The sequence below is a fragment of the Acipenser ruthenus genome, chromosome 44 (genome assembly GCF_902713425.1).
Source record: "Acipenser ruthenus chromosome 44, fAciRut3.2 maternal haplotype, whole genome shotgun sequence".
In the NCBI taxonomy this organism is placed as follows: domain Eukaryota; kingdom Metazoa; phylum Chordata; class Actinopteri; order Acipenseriformes; family Acipenseridae; genus Acipenser; species Acipenser ruthenus.
Genome location: NC_081232.1, coordinates 6,553,928 through 6,575,000, shown reverse-complemented (window position 1 = coordinate 6,575,000; position 21,073 = coordinate 6,553,928). Strand labels below are relative to the sequence as shown.

The window sequence follows — 21,073 nt, the reverse complement described above, 5'->3', positions numbered from 1 at the left end:
GATGTTCCTGCCCTCCATCTGGTGGGAGGGGTCTGTCGTCCTGGAAACTGCAAACAAACAAACAAACAAACAAACAAACAGACTTCATTATACACATTGTATAATCCCGTGTCTCTATATAAATGAACCCTCTCACTTTCAAACTACCTGAACCTGAAATGAATCCAAAATGGCAATATTTGATAAAACTAAATTTAAATCAGACCTCAATACATAAACAATTAAAAGAAATAGAAACAACACTCAAAGATTACCAAAACCCACTGGACACCCCGATCACTCTGCTAGAGCTCACAAAGAAACTGCAGATCCTCAAGCCCAGGAGAGCCTGCGGGCCCGACAGCATCAGCACTGAGCTGCTCAAACACAGCAGCCCTAAACTGCAAGAAGCCCTCCTCAAACTCTTCAACCTAGTCCTGAGAGCTGGGTGTTTCCCTGGGATCTGGAATCCAGGCCTCATTACCCCCATATATAAAAATGGAGACAAATTCAACCCCAACAACTACTGGGGCATCTGTGTGAGCAGTAATCTGGGGAAGGTGTTCTGCAGTATCATTAACACCCAGATACTGGCCTTCCTTACAGAACACAGTGCCTTGAGTAAGAGTCAGATTGGCTTCCTACCAAACCACAGCACCTCTGACCATATTTACACCCTACACACCCTAATAAACAAACACATCCACCAAACTAATAAAGATAAAATATTTTCCTGCTTTATAGATTTTAAAAGGGCATTTGATTCAATTTGGCACAAAGGACTATTTAATAAACTTCTTCAAAGTGGTGTAGGGGGTAAAGTCTATGACATCATAAAATCGATGTACTCAGAAAATAAATGCAGTGTTAAAATTGGTAACAAAAGAACAGAATTCTTCACACAGGGGCGTGGAGTGAGACAGGGTTGCAGTCTGAGCCCAACACTGTTCAACATCTATATCAACGAGCTGGCCACAGTGCTGGTGCGGTCTGCAGTCCCTGGCCTCACTCTCCACGACACACAAATTAAATTCCTGCTCTACGCAGATGACCTGGTCCTGCTGTCCCCCACAGAGCAGGGTCTGCAGTAGAGCCTGGCACTGCTAGAGCAGTACTGTCAGACCTGGGCACTGACAGTAAATCTGGACAAGACCAGAGTTATGGTCTTCCATAAAAAAGCCAGATCACAGGGAAACAAGAACCACGTCACTGTGGGAAGCACCACCCTGGTACACACCACAAGCTACGTTTACCCAGGTCTGACCATCAGAGCGTCAGGGAGCTTCAAAATGGCTATAAACACATTGAAGGATAAAGAATGCAGAGACAAATGGCTAAAAATCTTTTATCTTTTATCCAACCGATCCTTCTTTATGGCAGTGAAATATGGGGCCCACTTTCAAAATGTAATTACAAAACATGGGATAAAAGTCAAATTGAAACTTTCCATTTAGAATTTTGTACAAAACATTATACATACACATAGAAACTCCCCCAACCATGCGTGTAGGGCTGAACTAGGTCGCTTCCCCTTACCCACTGAAAAAAGAGCGGACAAATTCTGGGTCAATCTGAGCCAGGCCGACCCACACTCCTACCAGCACAGAGCATCCCAGAGACCCCAGCTCTGCTCAGAGAGACACTCCTACCAGCACAAAGCATCCCAGAGACCCCAGCTCTGCTCAGAGAGAGACACTCCTACCAGCACAAAGCATCCCAGAGACCCCAGCTCTGCTCAGAGACACTCCTACCAGCACAAAGCATCCCAGAGACCCCAGCTCTGCTCAGAGAGAGAGACACTCCTACCAGCACAAAGCATCCCAGAGACCCCAGCTCTGCTCAGAGAGAGACACTCCTACCAGCACAAAGCATCCCAGAGACCCCAGCTCTGCTCAGAGAGACACTCCTACCAGCACAAAGCATCCCAGACCCCAGCTCTGCTCAGAGAGAGACACTCCTACCAGCACAAAGCATCCCAGAGACCCCAGCTCTGCTCAGAGAGAGAGACACTCCTACCAGCACAAAGCATCCCAGAGACCCCAGCTCTGCTCAGAGAGACACTCCTACCAGCACAAAGCATCCCAGAGACCCCAGCTCTGCTCAGAGAGACACTCCTACCAGCACAAAGCATACCAGAGACCCCAGCTCTGCTCAGAGAGAGACACTCCTACCAGCACAAAGCATCCCAGAGACCCCAGCTCTGCTCAGAGAGAGACACTCCTACCAGCACAAAGCATCCCAGAGACCCCAGCTCTGCTCAGAGAGACACTCCTACCAGCACAGAGCATCCCAGAGACCCCCAGCTCTGCTCAGAGAGACACTCCTACCAGCACAAAGCATCCCAGAGACCCCAGCTCTGCTCAGAGAGAGACACTCCTACCAGCACAAAGCATCCCAGAGACCCCAGCTCTGCTCAGAGAGAGAGACACTCCTACCAGCACAAAGCATCCCAGAGACCCCAGCTCTGCTCAGAGAGACACTCCTACCAGCACAGAGCATCCCAGAGACCCCAGCTCTGCTCAGAGAGAGACACTCCTACCAGCACAAAGCATCCCAGAGACCCCAGCTCTGCTCAGAGAGAGACACTCCTACCAGCACAAAGCATCCCAGAGAACCCAGCTCTGCTCAGAGAGACACTCCTACCAGCACAGAGCATCCCAGAGACCCCAGCTCTGCTCAGAGAGACACTCCTACCAGCACAAAGCATCCCAGAGACCCCAGCTCTGCTCAGAGAGACACTCCTACCAGCACAGAGCATACCAGAGACCCCAGCTCTGCTCAGAGAGACACTCCTACCAGCACAGAGCATCCCAGAGACCCCAGCTCTGCTCAGAGAGAGACACTCCTACCAGCACAAAGCATCCCAGAGACCCCAGCTCTGCTCAGAGAGACACTCCTACCAGCACAGAGCATACCAGAGACCCCAGCTCTGCTCAGAGAGACACTCCTACCAGCACAGAGCATCCCAGAGACCCCAGCTCTGCTCAGAGAGACACTCCTACCAGCACAGAGCATCCCAGAGACCCCAGCTCTGCTCAGAGAGAGACACTCCTACCAGCACAAAGCATCCGAGAGACCCCAGCTCTGCTCAGAGAGAGACACTCCTACCAGCACAAAGCATCCCAGAGACCCCAGCTCTGCTCAGAGAGAGACACTCCTACCAGCACAGAGCATCCCAGAGACCCCAGCTCTGCTCAGAGAGAGACACTCCTGCCAGCACAGAGCATCCCAGAGAACCCAGCTCTGCTCAGAGACACTCCTACCAGCACAAAGCATCCCAGAGACCCCAGCTCTGCTCAGAGAGAGACACTCCTACCAGCACAAAGCATACCAGAGACCCCAGCTCTGCTCAGAGAGAGACACTCCTACCAGCACAAAGCATACCAGAGACCCCAGCTCTGCTCAGAGAGAGACACTCCTACCAGCACAAAGCATCCCAGAGACCCCAGCTCTGCTCAGAGAGAGACACTCCTACCAGCACAAAGCATCCCAGAGACCCCAGCTCTGCTCAGAGAGAGACACTCCTACCAGCACAAAGCATCCCAGAGACCCCAGCTCTGCTCAGAGAGAGACACTCCTACCAGCACAAAGCATCCCAGAGACCCCAGCTCTGCTCAGAGAGACACTCCTACCAGCACAGAGCATCCCAGAGACCCCAGCTCTGCTCAGAGAGAGACACTCCTACCAGCACAAAGCATCCCAGAGACCCCAGCTCTGCTCAGAGAGACACTCCTACCAGCACAGAGCATCCCAGAGACCCCAGCTCTGCTCAGAGAGAGACACTCCTACCAGCACAAAGCATCCCAGAGACCCCAGCTCTGCTCAGAGAGACACTCCTACCAGCACAGAGCATACCAGAGACCCCAGCTCTGCTCAGAGAGACACTCCTACCAGCACAAAGCATCCCAGAGACCCCAGCTCTGCTCAGAGAGAGACACTCCTACCAGCACAGAGCATCCCAGAGACCCCAGCTCTGCTCAGAGAGACACTCCTACCAGCACAAAGCATCCCAGAGACCCCAGCTCTGCTCAGAGAGAGACACTTCTACCAGCACAGAGCATCCCAGAGACCCCAGCTCTGCTCAGAGAGACACTCCTACCAGCACAAAGCATCCCAGAGACCCCAGCTCTGCTCAGAGAGACACTCCTACCAGCACAAAGCATCCCAGAGACCCCAGCTCTGCTCAGAGAGAGACACTCCTACCAGCACAGAGCATCCCAGAGACCCCAGCTCTGCTCAGAGAGAGACACTCCTACCAGCACAAAGCATCCCAGAGACCCCAGCTCTGCTCAGAGAGACACTCCTACCAGCACAAAGCATCCCAGAGACATACATACAATAACATACATTGAGCACTGGCATAATGGAACACATATTAATTAAGAAATTGGAATGCTATCGGGCCCTGAACAGGAACTTTACCCTGGCACAATATCTTGTCAGGGTAAAAGATCCCAAACAAAGACAAACCCTAACGAAGTACAGACTCAATACAGAAACAGGCCACCATTAAAAGAGATGGCTGGCCAGACAGAACAGGCTGTGCAGTAACTATGAGTTGGGGGAAGTCGAAACAGAGGCACACTTCCTGCTATCCTGTTCCAAATACTGCCAAACAAGGGACACATACTTCCCTAAATTCTCAAGTCAGTTGACCCAGTTTCCACACCTGCCTGACCCTAAAAAACTGCGGATCCTGCTGGGAGAGGAGGCTCTTACAGCAGAGCTAGCAGCCCAGTACATGTGTGCCTGTCACAGCCTGAGGGACAGTGTGGAGACACTCAATAGAAATGCACTGTTCATTGTTAAACAACCAAACGAGCAAGATGGGCTGAATGGCCTCCTCTTGTTTGTAAACTTTCTTATGTTCTTATGTTCTTAAATTAGACGGGGGGGGGGGGGGGGTATATTGTTTACATTCTGTTGAGAAGGAGGTGGGGGGGAGGGATTGATGTTGTGTGTTATTAACATTATATTTTATTTTATATAACATTTGTTTTTTTAACTTTAATGAACTGTCCCGACTCACCCTCGAGCTTCCGAGCATCCAGGAGCTCTTCATAAACTACTGCGGAGAAAGAGAGGAAGAGAGAGGAGAGAGGAGAGAGGAGAGAGAGAGAGAGGGGAGAGAGGGAGAGAGAGAGAGGGGAGAGAGGGAGAGAGGGAGAGTGAGAGAGAGGAGAGAGAGGAGAGAGAGGAGAGAAGAAAGAGAAGAGAGAGAGGGAGAGGGAGAGAGTGAGAGAGGAGAGAGGGAGAGGAGAGAGAGGAGAGAGGAAAGAGGGAGAGTGAGAGAGAGAGGGCAGAGAGGAGAGACAGAGACAGGAGAGTGTGAGAGAGTGAGATTGAGAAAGTGAGAGTGGAGAGAGGAGGGAGAGAGGAAGAGAGAGAGGGTAGAGAGAGAGAAGAGAGAGGAGAGAGAGGAGGGGGAGAAAGGAGAGAAGAGAGAGGAGAGATGAGCAAGGAGAGAGTGAGAGGAGAGAGGAGAGAGGAGAGAGAGAGTTCATGCTTAACAGTCATGCTTAACTTGAGCTCCTAAATCAACCAGTTATATTACATTAGAATGAAATATATAATTGAGAATTAAAATAAAATAATATCATTAAAAGCAAGAACATCTACAGCTTAAAAGGAAAAGGAAAGGTTCATTTAAACTTTAAAGAGAAATAGTTAAAAAGGACCAGAGGAGAGGAACAAAACTAGAGGAGAAAAGAAAGAAAGAAGGAAAGAAAGAAATAAGGAAAGAAAGAAAAAAATAAGGAAAGGAAAAGGAAATAAAGAAAGAAGAAATGATAGAAAGAAAATAAAAAGAAGATAGAGAACTACAAAGCAGTCTGTCAGCAATAGTAAATAAGGTAAGCCATCAAATTAAAAGGTTTACATATTATAGAAATTAAGAAATTCTGTACTGTAAATACTGTACACATTCAAATTCAGTCTAAGAGTGTAAGTGGCAGTTGTTCTGTGTGAGAAATGGATACAGAACAGCAGAGCACCCACTGCTCTACAATCATCACATACTTTATTATTTATTTCTTAGCAGACGCCCTTATCCAGGGTGACTTACAATTGTTACAAGATATCACATTATTTTTACATACAATTACCCATTTATACAGTTGGGTTTTTACTGGAGCAATCTAGGTAAAGTACCTTGCTCAAGGGTACAGCAGCAGTGTCTTCCACCAGGGACTGAACCCACAACCCTCTGGTCAAGAGTCCAGAGCCCTGACCACTACTCCACACTGCTGCCCTCATACACATACCCTCTAGAGGTGAAAAGTGTACAGGCAAAGAATACTGAGAGAGCCCTGAGACTCACTGCAGACTGCAGACAGTCTGAAGACTGGCAGTTACTTATAAAAGATGAAATAGACCATGAAACCACAGTGCTCACTATTAATCTATATCAGAACAGCACTATCATGGTGCAGGGCAGTGAGGCCAGTCTGGTGGGTTTTGAAGAGATTTTCATAACCCTAAAAAATATGTCACAAACTGAAAAATTAAAACCAGAGAACAAAGAAAAGAGTCAGGATGAACAGCAAGCTACTGAGATGAGCCTCCCTGCCCCTGACAACACTGACAGCATTGAGAGCACAGCCCCTGCAGACACCGACCGCGAGCCCCCATGCCCCACCCACCCCCGGAGCTCCACAGCACAGTCTCGCAGCTCAGGGAGAGCCTGGCCCTGCTGGAGGTAGAGCTGGTGCTGACCAGACTCTCGGACAACAACACCCTCCCCCCCAGCAAAGCAACTCAGAGACCAGCTCACCCAGGTGAAAAATGAGTACAAAGCCTCGCTCAGAGAGCTGAGAGTGGAGGTGAAGGAGCTGCAACAAGACAGAGAGACTCTAAAGAGGGAACTGGCAGGAGTGAGAGAGGAGACACACCACCCCCCGCAGCAGCATTACCACGGGGAGCACCATCCCCAGCAGCAGCAGCTCCACAGGGAGCACCGTCCCCAGCAGCAGCAGCTCCACAGGGAGCACCATCCCCAGCAGCAGCAGCAGCTCCACAGGGAGCACCGTCCCCAGCAGCAGCAGCTCCACAGGGAGCACCGCAGCAGCTCCACAGGGAGCACCGTCCCCAGCAGCAGCAGCAGCTCCACAAGGAGCACCGCAGCAGCTCCACAGGGAGCACCGTCCCCAGCAGCAGAGACAAATTTGACCCCAATAACTACCGGGGCATCTGTGTGAGCATTAATCCGGGGAAGGTGTTCTGCAGTATCATTAACGCCCGGATACTGGCCTTCCTTACCGAACACAGTGTCCTGAGCAAGAGTCAGATTGGCTTCCTTCCAAAACACTGGACATCTGACCACATTTACACCCTACACACCCTAACAGACAAACATGTAAACCAAAATAAAAAGAAAATATTTGCTTGTTTTACAGACTTTAAAAAAGCTTTAGACTCAATTTGGCATGAAGGATTATTTTACAAACTTATACAAAGTGGTGTAGGGGGTAAAGTATATGACATCATTAAATCTATGTATACAGAAAATAAAGGTGGGGTTAAGATTGGCAATAAAATAACACAATTTTTCTCACAAGGGCGGGGAGTGAGACAGGCCTGCAGTCTGAGCCCAACACTGTTCAACATCTATATCAATAAGCTGGCCACAGTGTTGGAGCAGTCTGCAGCTCCTGGCCTCACTCTACATGACACTGAAGTTAAATTCCTGCTCTATGCAGATGACCTGGTCCTGCTGTCACCCACAGAGGAGGGTAGAGCAGTACTGTCAGATCTGGGCCCTGACAGTAAACAATAATAAAACCAGAGGCATGATATTCCAGAAGAAAGCCAGATCTCAGGGAAATAAGTACCACTTCACCCTGGGCAAAAACACTTTGGAACACGGCACACACTACACCTATCTAGGCCTAAAATTCAGCGCATCATGGAGTTTCAACCTCGCAGTGAAGGCACTAAAAGAAAAAGCATGCAAGGCATTTTATGCTATTAAGAGAAAAATCCATATAAAGAGCCCAATTAAAATTTGGCAATTTTTTTTTAAGTGTCATCCAACCCATTGCCCTGTATGGCAGTGAAGTGTGGGGTCCGCTCACAAAGCAAGATTTTGCAAAATGGGACAAACACCCGACAGAAGCCCTGCATACAGAGTTCTGCAAAAAAGAACAATTACATTTTGGCTCCATCTAAAAAAAATAGTAACATAAACTCTTACCACCATAAGGCCCTGCAATACCAACAGCAGAGCCCAGAGAAGAGTCCCCTCAGCCAGCTAGTCCTGAAGCTCACTGCACTAACACACACTAACACCAACCAGCTTCAGGACAGCTCCACTCTAACACATACAATCAGAGTCAACCAAATTATACCACAAAACAAACAAGAATACCTTATTCACTGGGACACACACCAAAAACACAAAGTAAATTGGAATGCTATCGGGCCCTAAAAATACACTACACCCTGACTGAATACCTGACCAGGGTGAAAGACAGTAAACAGAGACAGACCTTACGTATGTTTTAAATGTTAATTGTAAAGATGGAATCTTCCCATCATTGCTTTGGTAATAGCTGTAAAAATCAGTCATGCCAATAAAGGACTTGAAATTGAAATTGAATTGAGAGGAGAGAGAGAGAGAGAGGAGATAGAGGAGACATTGAATAGAGAAGACGTTAAAATGAACACTCATGGGGGCTCCCGAGTGGCGCATCCAGTAAAGGCACTCCACGTGGAGTGCAGGATGCGCTCTATAGTCTGGACGTCACCGGTTCAAGTCCAGGCTATTCCTTTGTCGACCAAGGACGGGAGCTCCCAGGGGGCGGTGCACAATCAGCCAAGCGCCGCAAGGGAGGAGGGAGGGTTAGGTGGGCCAGGGTGTGTCCTCGGCTCACCGCACACCAGCGACCCCTGTAGTCTGGCCGGGCGCCTGCGGGCTTGCCTGTAAGCTGCCCGAGAGCTGCTTTGTCCTCCGACGCTGTAGCTCTTGGGTGGCTGCACGGTGAGTCTGCAGTGTGAAAAAAAAAGCGGCCGACTAATGGCACACGCTTCGGAGGACAGTGTGTGTTCGTCTTCACCTGAGGAGCACTACACATGAAAAAGGGGCGGGACAAAGCCCTGCCATAAATGTATTGTTTACTTTTAGAACGGGGTACCCCTCCGCCCCTGTGCCATTTATTATTTTGTATTTGTTTTGTTGTATTATTATTATTATTATTATTATTATTGTTTTATTAAATGTGATGGCGAAGAGGTTTTGTTTGGCAGTATGGATGGGAAGCGACACCTGCAGCACCAACAGCAGCAGCAGCGGCAACAGCAACAGCTGCCACCGGGGGATGTCGGCCAGGTCTACATTGTAGACGAGTGGCGCCCTGGTTGTGGGGACACAGTGGCCATCTGTCCCACCCAATACCAGGGAGAGGAGGTGGCTGCACGAGCCTGCCAGGACCAGGCACCCCAGGGAAGACCCCAGAAGCAGGAAAGTCGCAGAACAGGAGAGCAGCTGGGATGCCATTCTCCAGGCGGTCATGAACAACTGCTGGTGCCACATCTGCATTCCCCACTCAACTGCCCCCTCCTACCAGAGCGGCACCTGCTGCCTCTCCATCTATCACCTCCACCACTAGGAGCAGAGCAGCAGGAGCTGCCTCTGTCTCCACCACCGCCAGAAGGGGAGGAGCCCCTGCCGCCTTTGCCGCCAGAAGGGGAGGGGCTCCTGCCGCTTTTGACGCCAGAAGGGGAGGAGCCCCTGCCACCTTCGCAGCCAGAAGGGGAGGTGCCTCTGCCTCCTCTACCACCACCACCTGGAGGAGAGGAGCAGGAGCTGCCTCTGCCTCCACCTTCACCAAAAGTGGCGATCCTGCTGCCGCCTTCATGGCCAGGGGCTCCTCTACCACTGTCTCCTCCCGAGGGTCCGCTGCTGCCGTCGCCTCCCGAGGGTCCGCTGCCGCCGTCACCTGGGGTTGCCAGCTCTGCCTTACCCGGGGACGCCAGCACGTCACCACCCAGGGATGCCTGCCTTGCTCCGCTCAGGGATGCCACGTCCGCTCAGCTCAGGGATGCCACGTCCACATCGCCTGAGGTTACCTGCTGCTCCGCATCACCTGGGGTTACCTGCTGCTCCGCATCGCCTGGGGTTGCCTGCTGCTCCGCATCACCTGGGATTGCCTGCTGCTCCGCATCACCTGGGATTGCCTGCTGCTCCGCATCGCCTGGGGTTGCCTGCTGCTCCACATCGCCTGGGGTTGCCTGCTGCTCCACATCGCCTGGGGTTGCCTGCTGCTCCACATCACCTGGGGTTGCCTGCTGCTCCACATCGCCTGGGGTTGCCTGCTGCTCCGCATCACCTGGGGTTGCCTACTGCTCCGCATCGCCTGAGAGAGCTATTTATTTTTTGTCTCCTAGGGTTGCTGATGATCCTGCTTCGTCTGGGGTCGCTGTCGGCTCTGCTTCGCATGGGGTTGCTGTCTGCTCTGCTTCACCTGGGGTCGCTGCTGGCTCTGTTTTGCCTGGGGTCTCTGTCAGTCCTGCGTGGCAGCAGGAAATGGTGTGGCCGGAGGTCAGGAGACCAGCTCCCCTGCAGCAGTTTCGCTGCAGGAGATCGTGTGGCCGGAGCCCCAAAAAGGGGAGCTGCCAGCCAAGGAAAAAGGGGGGGGGGTCAGGAGACCAGCTCCCCCTGCAGCATTTTCACTGCAGGAGATCGTGTGGCTGGAGCCCTGGAAGAGGGAGCTGCCAGCCACGAAGAAGTGGGTGGTGAAGGACATCCCACCATGGTCGCCCCCTCTTCCGGGACTTTGAGACTGAGGGGGGAGGTGGCTGTTGGGGCCAAGGGTGCGTTGCACAAGGGGGGGGGGATATGTGACAGGGTGAGGAGCCCTGCACATGAAAAGGGGGCAGGGCAAAGCCCTGCCATAAATGTATTGTTTATTTTTAGAACGGGGTAACCCTCCACCCCTGTGCAATTTATTATTTTGTATTTGTTTTCTTGTATTATTATTATTATTATTATTATTATTATTATTATTATTATTATTATTATTATTGATGTTATTGTTTTATTAAATGCGACGACGAAGAGCCGTAAGTTTTGTTTGTGTAGAAGGTTCTCCCTGCTCTTGGGGGGTTGTTCAGAGGAGTGAGAGAAAGAGAGGAAAAATAAATGAGAAAGAAACGAAACGAAACAGAAAGTAAAGTAAAAATAATCTAGGAACAGTGAAGGTGATTTGCCCAGCCTGACCTGGATCATTTGTTTGGTGTTTTGTGTTTGCGATTTTTATTTTTGTTAAAACCATTATTTTGCTCTATGAGCAGTGTTTTTGTTTAAATATTTAGTTTATTTCTGTTATTTAAATAAACGGCACACGCCGCGTCTTTTGCCCTGCAGTACTGCCTGTGTGTTTTCTTCCGGCATCTGGTACACACACACACACACACACGCACACGCGCACACACACACACACACATATATATAAATATATATCAGGCACAGACCTAAACCCGTGGCGGATGGACGGCGCTCCCCGTCTGACCGAGACGCCATCCCGGCTTAAGTATCGTTAAAAATAAAAAAATGAATTTTGACGTTTATAAAGAAAACGAAAAACCAGGGAGAGAGATCACCCTTTAAATTGAGCTCCTTTTCAATAACTAGTTGGAACATTCATGGTTTGTACATGTGTGGCGGCGTCTCCCGCCCCTTTGTTTATTATTTATTTATGTAGTTTTGTATTATTATTATTATTACATTGTTATATTATTTAAATGTATGCAGGCAGATGAAAGCTGTCTGCTATTCTATATTGTATTGATTTAGCAGAGAGTGGGTTAACTCCCTCTCCCTGCTTTGGGGAATGCAGGTAGTGAGGAGATAAATGATTGCCAATTGTCTCATTAACTCCTGCCTACCTGCTATATAAGATCTCAACTACAGAGTGTCGGGAGAGGGTTGGAGGAGAGAGAACGAAAGCCAAGAGACGATTGCTACCGGTGTCAGTATTGCTGAAGGTATTCGTTAGTACAGTTTATTTATATCTTGGTTTTGTTTGGCCCACGTGCCTTTTCATTTTGTGTTTGTTTAAATCTTTTGTTTGTTTTATTATTTAATAAATCCCTGAGCGTCGTTGCGCTTCAGTTTTGCACCACCATTCCTTGTTTTGGTTTCTGTTCCTGGTCCGTGACGTCATCAACCACACGCCACTCAACAACTCGGTCACAGTACAGTTCTTTGGATGTAAAACCAAAACTCCAGATTTTATAAATAGCACCAACAATCTGGATATACTCCACGAAAGCTGGACCTGTGCAGATGTGTGTACCAACTGTCCCACAGGCTACAGCGAGTTCATCTCGCCCTCCCTAAAGAATGCCCAAACCAAACGGGGCAATGACTCAGGGGCATCATTGTGTGGTACACAGGGGACCTCAAAGACTCTGTTGCTCCCATTAAAAGAGGGGGGCACATTTATGGCTTAGTTAAGCTTACATACCACCAATTGACTCCCCCTATCACAAAGGGTACTTTCAAAACCTTCAATTGGAGATCGCCCACTTCCAGATTAGGGGCACTGTGCTGCTGTGTGGAGATCAATGCCAGGACTGGCAGAGAGACTGACTACATCAGCACAGAGAGTGACAGCCACATGATTGCACAGATCCCTTTGTACCACACACCCATCACTACACAGAGGAACAGCTATGACAGTGTACTGACCAAACAGCTGGAAACAGGTACTGCATCTCTGTAAATTATTAATGGCAGGATCACGGGGGATTCTCTGGGCAGATACACATACAGCTCAGCTCTGAACAAGTGTGGTAGACTACGCCATTACAGACATGGACCCAGAGTCTATTAATGCATTAATAGTCCGGCAACAGACCCCTCTATCAGACCATTATCAAACAGTCCTGTATCTAAAAAACATGGACATAAACAATTCCAATCTGAACCCCCCCCCCCCCCCCCCCCCGCATGCCACATTATAGAACCTCAAACCAGCCTATAAATGGACACAAAGCAGTGCTGAAGAATATAATAAAACCATTTATAGTGCAGAAATAGAAAGTATGCTAAACAGCTTTCTAACCAAAACATTTAAAATCAACAAAGATGGAATAAATTCAGCCATAAATGATACAAATTATATATTTGAAACAACAGCGACAAAATAAGCCAAATGAAAAATGGTTTGACACTGAGTATAAAACAACTAGAAAACTATTAAAAGAACAATCCAACTAGAAACACAAAGAACCCAACAATCCAACCAGAAACACAGAGAACCCAACAATCCAACCAGAAACACACAGAACCCAACAATCTAACCAGAAACACACAGAACCCAACAATCCAACCAGAAACACAGAGAACCCAACAATCCAACTAGAAACACAAAGAACCCAAAAATCCAACCAGAAACACAGAGAACCCAACAATCCAACCAGAAACACAGAGAACCCAACAATCCAACCAGAAACACAGAGAACCCAACAATCCAACCAGAAACACAGAACCCAACAATCCAACCAGAAACACAGAGAACCCAACAATCCAACCAGAAACACAGAGAACCCAACAATCCAACCAGAAACACAGAGAACCCAACAATCCAACCAGAAACACACAGAACCCAACAATCCAACCAGAAACACACAGAACCCAACAATCCAACCAGAAACACACAGAACCCAACAATCCAACCAGAAACACAGAGAACCCAACAATCCAACCAGAAACACACAGAACCCAACAATCCAACCAGAAACACACAGAACCCAACAATCCAACCAGAAACACAGAACCCAACAATCCAACCAGAAACACAGAGAACCCAACAATCCAACCAGAAACACAGAGAACCCAACAATCCAACCAGAAACACAGAGAACCCAACAATCCAACCAGAAACACAGAGAACCCAACAATCCAACCAGAAACACACAGAACCCAACAATCCAACCAGAAACACACAGAACCCAACAATCCAACCAGAAACACAGAACCCAACAATCCAACCAGAAACACTGAGAGCCCAACAATCCAACCAGAAACACAGAGAACCCAACAATCCAACCAGAAACACAGAGAACCCAACAACCCAACCAGAAACACACAGAACCCAACAATCCAACCAGAAACACACAGAACCCAACAATCCAACCAGAAACACAGAGAACCCAACAATCCAACCAGAAACACACAGAACCCAACAATCCAACCAGAAACACAGAGAACCCAACAACCCAACCAGAAACACAGAACCCAACAATCCAACCAGAAACACACAGAACCCAACAATCCAACCAGAAACACACAGAGAACCCAACAATCCAACCAGAAACACAGAACCCAACAATCCAACCAGAAACACAAAACCCAACCAGAAACACACAGAACCCAACAACCCAACCAGAAACACAGAACCCAACAATCCAACCAGAAACACAGAGAACCCAACAATCCAACCAGAAACACAGAACCCAACAATCCAACCAGAAACACAGAACCCAACAATCCAACCAGAAACACAGAGAGCCCAACAATCCAACCAGAAACACAGAGAACCCAACAATCCAACCAGAAACACAGAGAACCCAACAATCCAACCAGAAACACACAGAACCCAACAATCCAACCAGAAACACAGAGGACCCAACAATCCAACCAGAAACACAGAACCCAACAATCCAACCAGAAACACAGAGAACCCAACAATCCAACCAGAAACACAGAACCCAACAATCCAACCAGAAACACAGAGAACCCAACAATCCAACCAGAAACACAGAACCCAACAATCCAACCAGAAACACAGAGAACCCAACAATCTAACCAGAAACACAGAACCCAACAATCCAACCAGAAACACAGAGAACCCAACAATCCAACCAGAAACACAGAACCCAACAATCCAACCAGAAACACAGAGAACCCAACAATCCAACCAGAAACACAGAACCCAACAATCCAACCAGAAACACAGAGAACCCAACAATCCAACCAGAAACACACAGAACCCAACAATCCAACCAGAAACACAGAACCCAACAATCCAACCAGAAACACTGAGAGCCCAACAATCCAACCAGAAACACAGAGAACCCAACAATCCAACCAGAAACACACAGAACCCAACAATCCAACCAGAAACACAGAGAACCCAACAATCCAACCAGAAACACACAGAACCCAACAATCCAACCAGAAACACACAGAACCCAACAATCCAACCAGAAACACACAGAACCCAACAATCCAACCAGAAACACACAGAACCCAACAATCCAACCAGAAACACAGAGAACCCAACAATCCAACCAGAAACACACAGAACCCAACAATCCAACCAGAAACACACAGAACCCAACAATCCAACCAGAAACACAGAACCCAACAATCCAACCAGAAACACAGAACCCAACAATCCAACCAGAAACACAGAGAACCCAACAATCCTACCAGAAACACAGAGAACCCAACAATCCAACCAGAAACACAGAGAACCCAACAATCCAACCAGAAACACAAAACCCAACAATCTAACCAGAAACACAGAACCCAACAATCCAACCAGAAACACAGAGAACCCAACAATCCAACCAGAAACACACAGAACCCAACAATCCAACCAGAAACACACAGAACCCAACAATCCAACCAGAAACACACAGAACACAACAATCCAACCAGAAACACACAGAACCCAACAATCCAACCAGAAACACAGAACCCAACAATCCAACCAGAAACACTGAGAGCCCAACAATCCAACCAGAAACACAGAGAACCCAACAATCCAACCAGAAACACAGAGAACCCAACAATCCAACCAGAAACACAAAACCCAACAATCTAACCAGAAACACAGAACCCAACAATCCAACCAGAAACACAGAGAACCCAACAATCCAACCAGAAACACACAGAACCCAACAATCCAACCAGAAACACACAGAACCCAACAATCTAACCAGAAACACACAGAACACAACAATCCAACCAGAAACACACAGAACCCAACAATCCAACCAGAAACACAGAACCCAACAATCCAACCAGAAACACACAGAACCCAACAATCCAACCAGAACAAACAAACACATTCTAAATAAGAAAAAAGAAGAATTGGCAATCAAAAATGGTAATATTTGTAAAAAAAGTACTGTGATAAACTCTACCAAAAATTAGATATAAATGAACTAAATCTGGATCAAAATTCAATCTTAAAAAACTCAAACAATTGGAAACAATAATTAAAGAAAACCAGAACCCACTCCAATAACTGTACTGGAGCTGAAAGATAAACTCCAAGCCCTCAAGCCCAGGAAAGCCTGTGGGCCCGACAGCATCAACAACGAGATGCTGAAACACAGCAGTCCCGGGCTGCAGGACGCCCTGCTCAAATTATCCAGCCTCATTCTGAGTGTGGGCTGCTTCCCTGACATCTGGAACCAAGGGCTTATAAACCCAGTTCACAAACATGGAGACAAATTAGACCCCAACAATTACCGGGGCATCTGTGTGAGCAGTAACCTGGGGAAGGTGTTCTGCAGTATCATTAACGCCCAAAATACTGATCTTCCTTACTGAGCACCTCTGACCATATTTACACCCTACATACCCATATCAACAAGCACGTCCACCACAAAAATAAAGGAAGAGTACTCCACATTTTAAGAAAGCATGTTGGAGCAGTCTGCAGCCCCTGGACTCACTCTATATGACAAAGAAATTAAATTCCTCCTCTATGCAGATGACCTGGTCCTGCTGTCGCCCACAGAGTAGGGGCTGCAGCAGAGCCTGGCACTGCTAGAGCAGTACTGTCACAAATGGGCAGGGACAGTAAACCTGGACAAGACAAGAGTTATGGTATTCCAGGAGAAAGCCAGATCTCAGGGAAACAGGTACCGCTACACTCTGGGCAACATCACCTTAGAGCATAGCACCAGTTACAACTACCTGGGTCAGAAAATCAGTGCGTCAGGGAGTTTTAACCATGTCATAAAAAAATCAGCTTTACAAAATTAAACCACCAATAAAAATGTAGCTACAAAAATTTGGATAGCGTCATTTAGACATTTCTTCTGTATGATAGTGAAGTTTGGGGTCCCCTTATGAACCCTAATTAGAACAAATGGGATCAAAGCCCAACAGAAAAGTTCCATTTAGAATTCTGCAAAAACCTCCTGCAGGTTCACAGGAGTGCAGCCAACAGCGCCTGCAGGGCTGAACTGGGCCGGTTCCCCTTCTCCATTCCATACAGAAACGAGCACTGAGTTCACTGGGTCCATCTACAAAAGGCTGATCCGCAGTCCTACCACCACACAACACTGCGGAGCTCTACACTGTCTCCAGAAGAGAATCCCCTCAGCAAACTGGTACTGAAGCTCAGCCAGTTGAGCCAAATTAACAACAGAGAGCTTCAGAACAACTCCAACAAAAAACTCCCAGCAGCAAAAATGAGAACAATCTATTTAAACTTTAAAAACAAATATAAATTCAATTGCAAAAATGAAATTAAATCACATAATAAACTAGAATGCTATCTGGCCCTAAAAAAAAGAGTTTACCCTGGCAGAATATCTTGTCAATATCTGTTAGTAGAAGAGCAGCAGACAGCAGAGCTCGTTGCCCAGTATGTAGCCGCCTGCCACAACCTGAGAGAGAGACAGCCCAGACACTCTGCATGGGGACCAGACATTATTGTTCATGGTTGATACTGTAAATATGGAGAGGGATAGGGGTGATAATGAGGGAGGGTGTATAGGGAGGTGGGAGAGAGGGAGGAGGTAATGAGGGTTGGTGTATATGGGAGGTGGTAATGAGGGTGTGTATAGGGGATGGAGGGAGGGAGGTGGTAATGAGGGAGGGTGTATAGGGGAGGGAGGGAGGGAGGTGGTAATGAGGGAGGGTGTATAGGGGATGGAGGGAGGGAGGTGGTAATGAGGGAGGGTGTATAGGGGAGGGAGGGAGGGAGGTGGTAATGAGGGAGGGTGTATAGGGGATGGAGGGAGGGAGGTGGTAATGAGGGAGGGTGTATAGGGGAGGGAGGGAGGTGGTAATGAGGGTTGGTGTATAAGGGAGGGAGGGAGGGAGGTGGTAATGAGGGAGGGTGTATAGGGGAGGGAGGGAGGGAGGAGGTAATGAGGGAGGGTGTATAGGGGAGGGAGGGAGGGAGGTGGTAATGAGGGTTGGTGTATAGGGAGGTGGGAGAGAGGGAGGTGGTAATGAGGGAGGGTGTATAGGGGAGGGAGGGAGGGAGGTGGTAATGAGGGTTGGTGTATAGGGAGGTGGGAGAGAGGGAGGTGGTAATGAGGGAGGGTGTATAGGGGAGGGAGGGAGGGAGGTGGTAATGAGGGAGGGTGTATAGGGGAGGGAGGGAGGGAGGTGGTAATGAGGGTTGGTGTATAGGGAGGTGGGAGAGAGGGAGGTGGTAATGAGGGAGGGTGTATAGGGGAGGGAGGGAGGGAGGTGGTAATGAGGGTTGGTGTATAGGGAGGTGGGAGAGAGGGAGGTGGTAATGAGGGAGGGTGTATAGGGGAGGGAGGGAGGTGGTAATGAGGGTTGGTGTATAGGGAGGTGGGAGAGAGGGAGGTGGTAATGAGGGAGGGTGTATAGGGGAGGGAGGGAGGGAGGTGGTAATGAGGGTTGGTGTATAGGGAGGTGGGAGAGAGGGAGGTGGTAATGAGGGAGGGTGTATAGGGGAGGGAGGGAGGGAGGAGGGGGGTTATCTATTTGTATTGTGTCTCTATTGATGTTTGTTGTTTAAGTGTTTTAGCAAAACTTAATTTTATTTTGTCATGCCAATAAAGCCTTTTTGATTTTGAATTTGAAAGAGAGAGAACCAGGGGGAGAGGAGCACAGAGAGAGTGACACAGAGAGACAAAGAGACACAAGGAGACACAGAGAGGCAAAGAGACGCAACGAGACAGTGAGGGGAGTGTGGTGGACTGTTCCATTCCTACCTTTGCAGAAGGGGGGTGGGCTGTTCCACTGGGAGGGGTGTCCTGGCACACAGGTGACAGTGACCTCGCCGATCAGCTCAAAGCCTTCATAGCAGAAGAAGCGCAGAGACTCACCAGCCTGGTAGCGGTGCTTGTACAGGGTCTGATAACCATTCTCTGGGACTCCAGGGTTCAAACACGGATCATACTTCACTGGAGAGAGAGAGAGGAGAGAGGAGAGAGGACAGGGGAGAGGGGAGAGAGGGGAGAGGAGAGAGATAGGAGAGAGAGGAGAGAGGAGGGAGAGGAGAGAGGGGAGAGAGGAGTGAGGATAGAGGGGAGAGAGAGGAGAGAGAAGAGGGGAGAGAGGAGAGAGAGAGGAGAGAGGGGAGAGAGACAAGAGAGGAGAGTCAAAGGAGAAAGGAGAGAGGAGAGAGAGGAGAGAGGAGGAAGAGGAGAGGGGGAGAGAGGAGTGAGGAGAGAGGAGAGGGGTGAGAGGAGAGAGAGAAGATAGGAGAGAGAAGGGAGAGAGGAGTGAGAGCAGAACAATTACACATTCAAAAAAATATAATTTCACCCTTTCAGTTATAGGCAACCCTGATGTTTGGGTCACACAAACAGCTGCAGCTCCCCCTCCTCCCGCAGCGCACACAGACCCTCACTCACACACCAGAGCTGCTGGAAATTCAACAGGTCCTGGACCAGGGAAGGTGAAACCCAGTCTCCTCCTCTGTACAGAATGCACAGGCTGCGCTGGCCACAGGGTTGAAGTGGTGAATGTAGCGCCCCGTGGTGATGATGCCATGGACGATGCGCCACTGTAGATCCCCTGAACGCTTGGGATGGGGCGACTTGTACAGTGTCCTCCAAGCCGGAGCAGTGCTATCTGCACAGTTCATGTGAGCCATCCACCTGATGTCAGGCAGGGTCTGCAGAGCACTCACATGGCAACACCTTCACACGGAGCAAGTGCAGTGTCTGTTTATCAGCGGAGTGTGCAGGAAAGTGCTGCCATGTGTCAGTGCTATACCACCTCCCCTCCAGCCCCTCAGAAACAGCAGGGGACACTCGGCAGGCATTCAGTAGTTCCTGTAGAAGTCCAGGAGCCCGGAGGTATCTATCTTGGACAGGTCAAGCAGGAACAGCTGTCGGTCCCAGCCCGGCCCCCTCACTCTGTGCAAGAAAGAGAAAGCTGTGTGCCTCCAGCTCAGCTCCAGAGAGAACAGCAGCCTCTGCATCGCCTGCAGCCAAAAATCAGCCCCACAACTGCACACATCTATCAGCCCTTGTCTCCCCTCACCCAGGGATAGGTACAGGATGGCTAGCCGTACTCAGTGATGTCTGTTCCCAAAGAACGGCAGCAGCTCTCTTTGTATCTCAGTGAGTAACCTGGGGGAGGGTCTAGGCGCATCAGTCTATGGCAGAGCCTGGAGGCCACCAGATTGTTTATCACAAGAACCCTCCCCCTGTATGAGAGCTGAGGGAGCAGCCATCGCCAGCACTCCAGCTTCCCCTTGATTTTGTCCACCAGGCCGTCCCAGTTCTGTAGTCTGTACTGCTGCCCCCCCAGATGCACTCCCTGCACCCTGATTCCCATCCTCTCCCAGCGCAGTGGCTGCGGGAGTGAGGGAGCCCTGGGCAAGAAGGTGCTGCACTTCCCCCAATTCACCTTGGCAGAGAAGGCCCTCCGGAAGGCATCCAGGCTGTCCTTCAGAACCAGAACATCAGAGTGAGAGGTGATAAAAGTGACATTGTCAGCGTAGGCAGACAGCCGGACTGGGGGGGGGGCTGGGTGCCGAGGCACTGCCAGGCCAGCCAGCCTGCTCCGGAGCTGACAAAGCAGGGGTTCAATAGAGAGGGGGTACAGCAGGGTTCAATATAGAGGGAGTGCCTGACAATGAATCCCCCTCTGCAAGGGAAGAGACGGCTCAGACTTCTGTTGATTTTTTAAACACTAAAAACATTCTTATACAGTAAAGTTAATACAAGAAATAACCAAAACCAAAAAATTCTAAGGTTTTAAAAAGATACATGTAATCTACCCTATGGAATGCTTTCTCCTGGTCAAGAAAGATAATCCCCAGGTCAAGATTGAAAAGGTCACTGAATGACTCGAATAAAAAAGATGCTATCAAAAAAATGCTATCATGATGAAAAATAAAAAAACATCAAT

At 48.8% G+C, this 21,073-nt stretch overlaps 1 protein-coding gene across 3 annotated transcripts in view; it reads right to left on the bottom strand.

Moving 5' to 3' along the window:
* Positions 1–21,073, bottom strand: part of sez6l2 (seizure related 6 homolog (mouse)-like 2) — a 75,665-nt gene that overhangs the window by 6,909 nt on the left and 47,683 nt on the right. Inside the window, exons 14-16 of one of the 3 annotated variants that reach the window (XM_059012385.1) lie at positions 18,922–19,113; positions 5,009–5,047; positions 1–47 (exon numbers count right to left, since the gene is read on the bottom strand). The exon at positions 1–47 is cut by the window's left edge and continues 71 nt beyond it. In XM_059012385.1, the coding sequence (XP_058868368.1) occupies positions 1–47; positions 5,009–5,047; positions 18,922–19,113 (278 nt within the window). The remainder of the gene's footprint in view (positions 48–5,008; positions 5,048–18,921; positions 19,114–21,073) is intronic. The other 2 variants (XM_059012386.1, XM_059012387.1) reach the window with 2 other exon arrangements.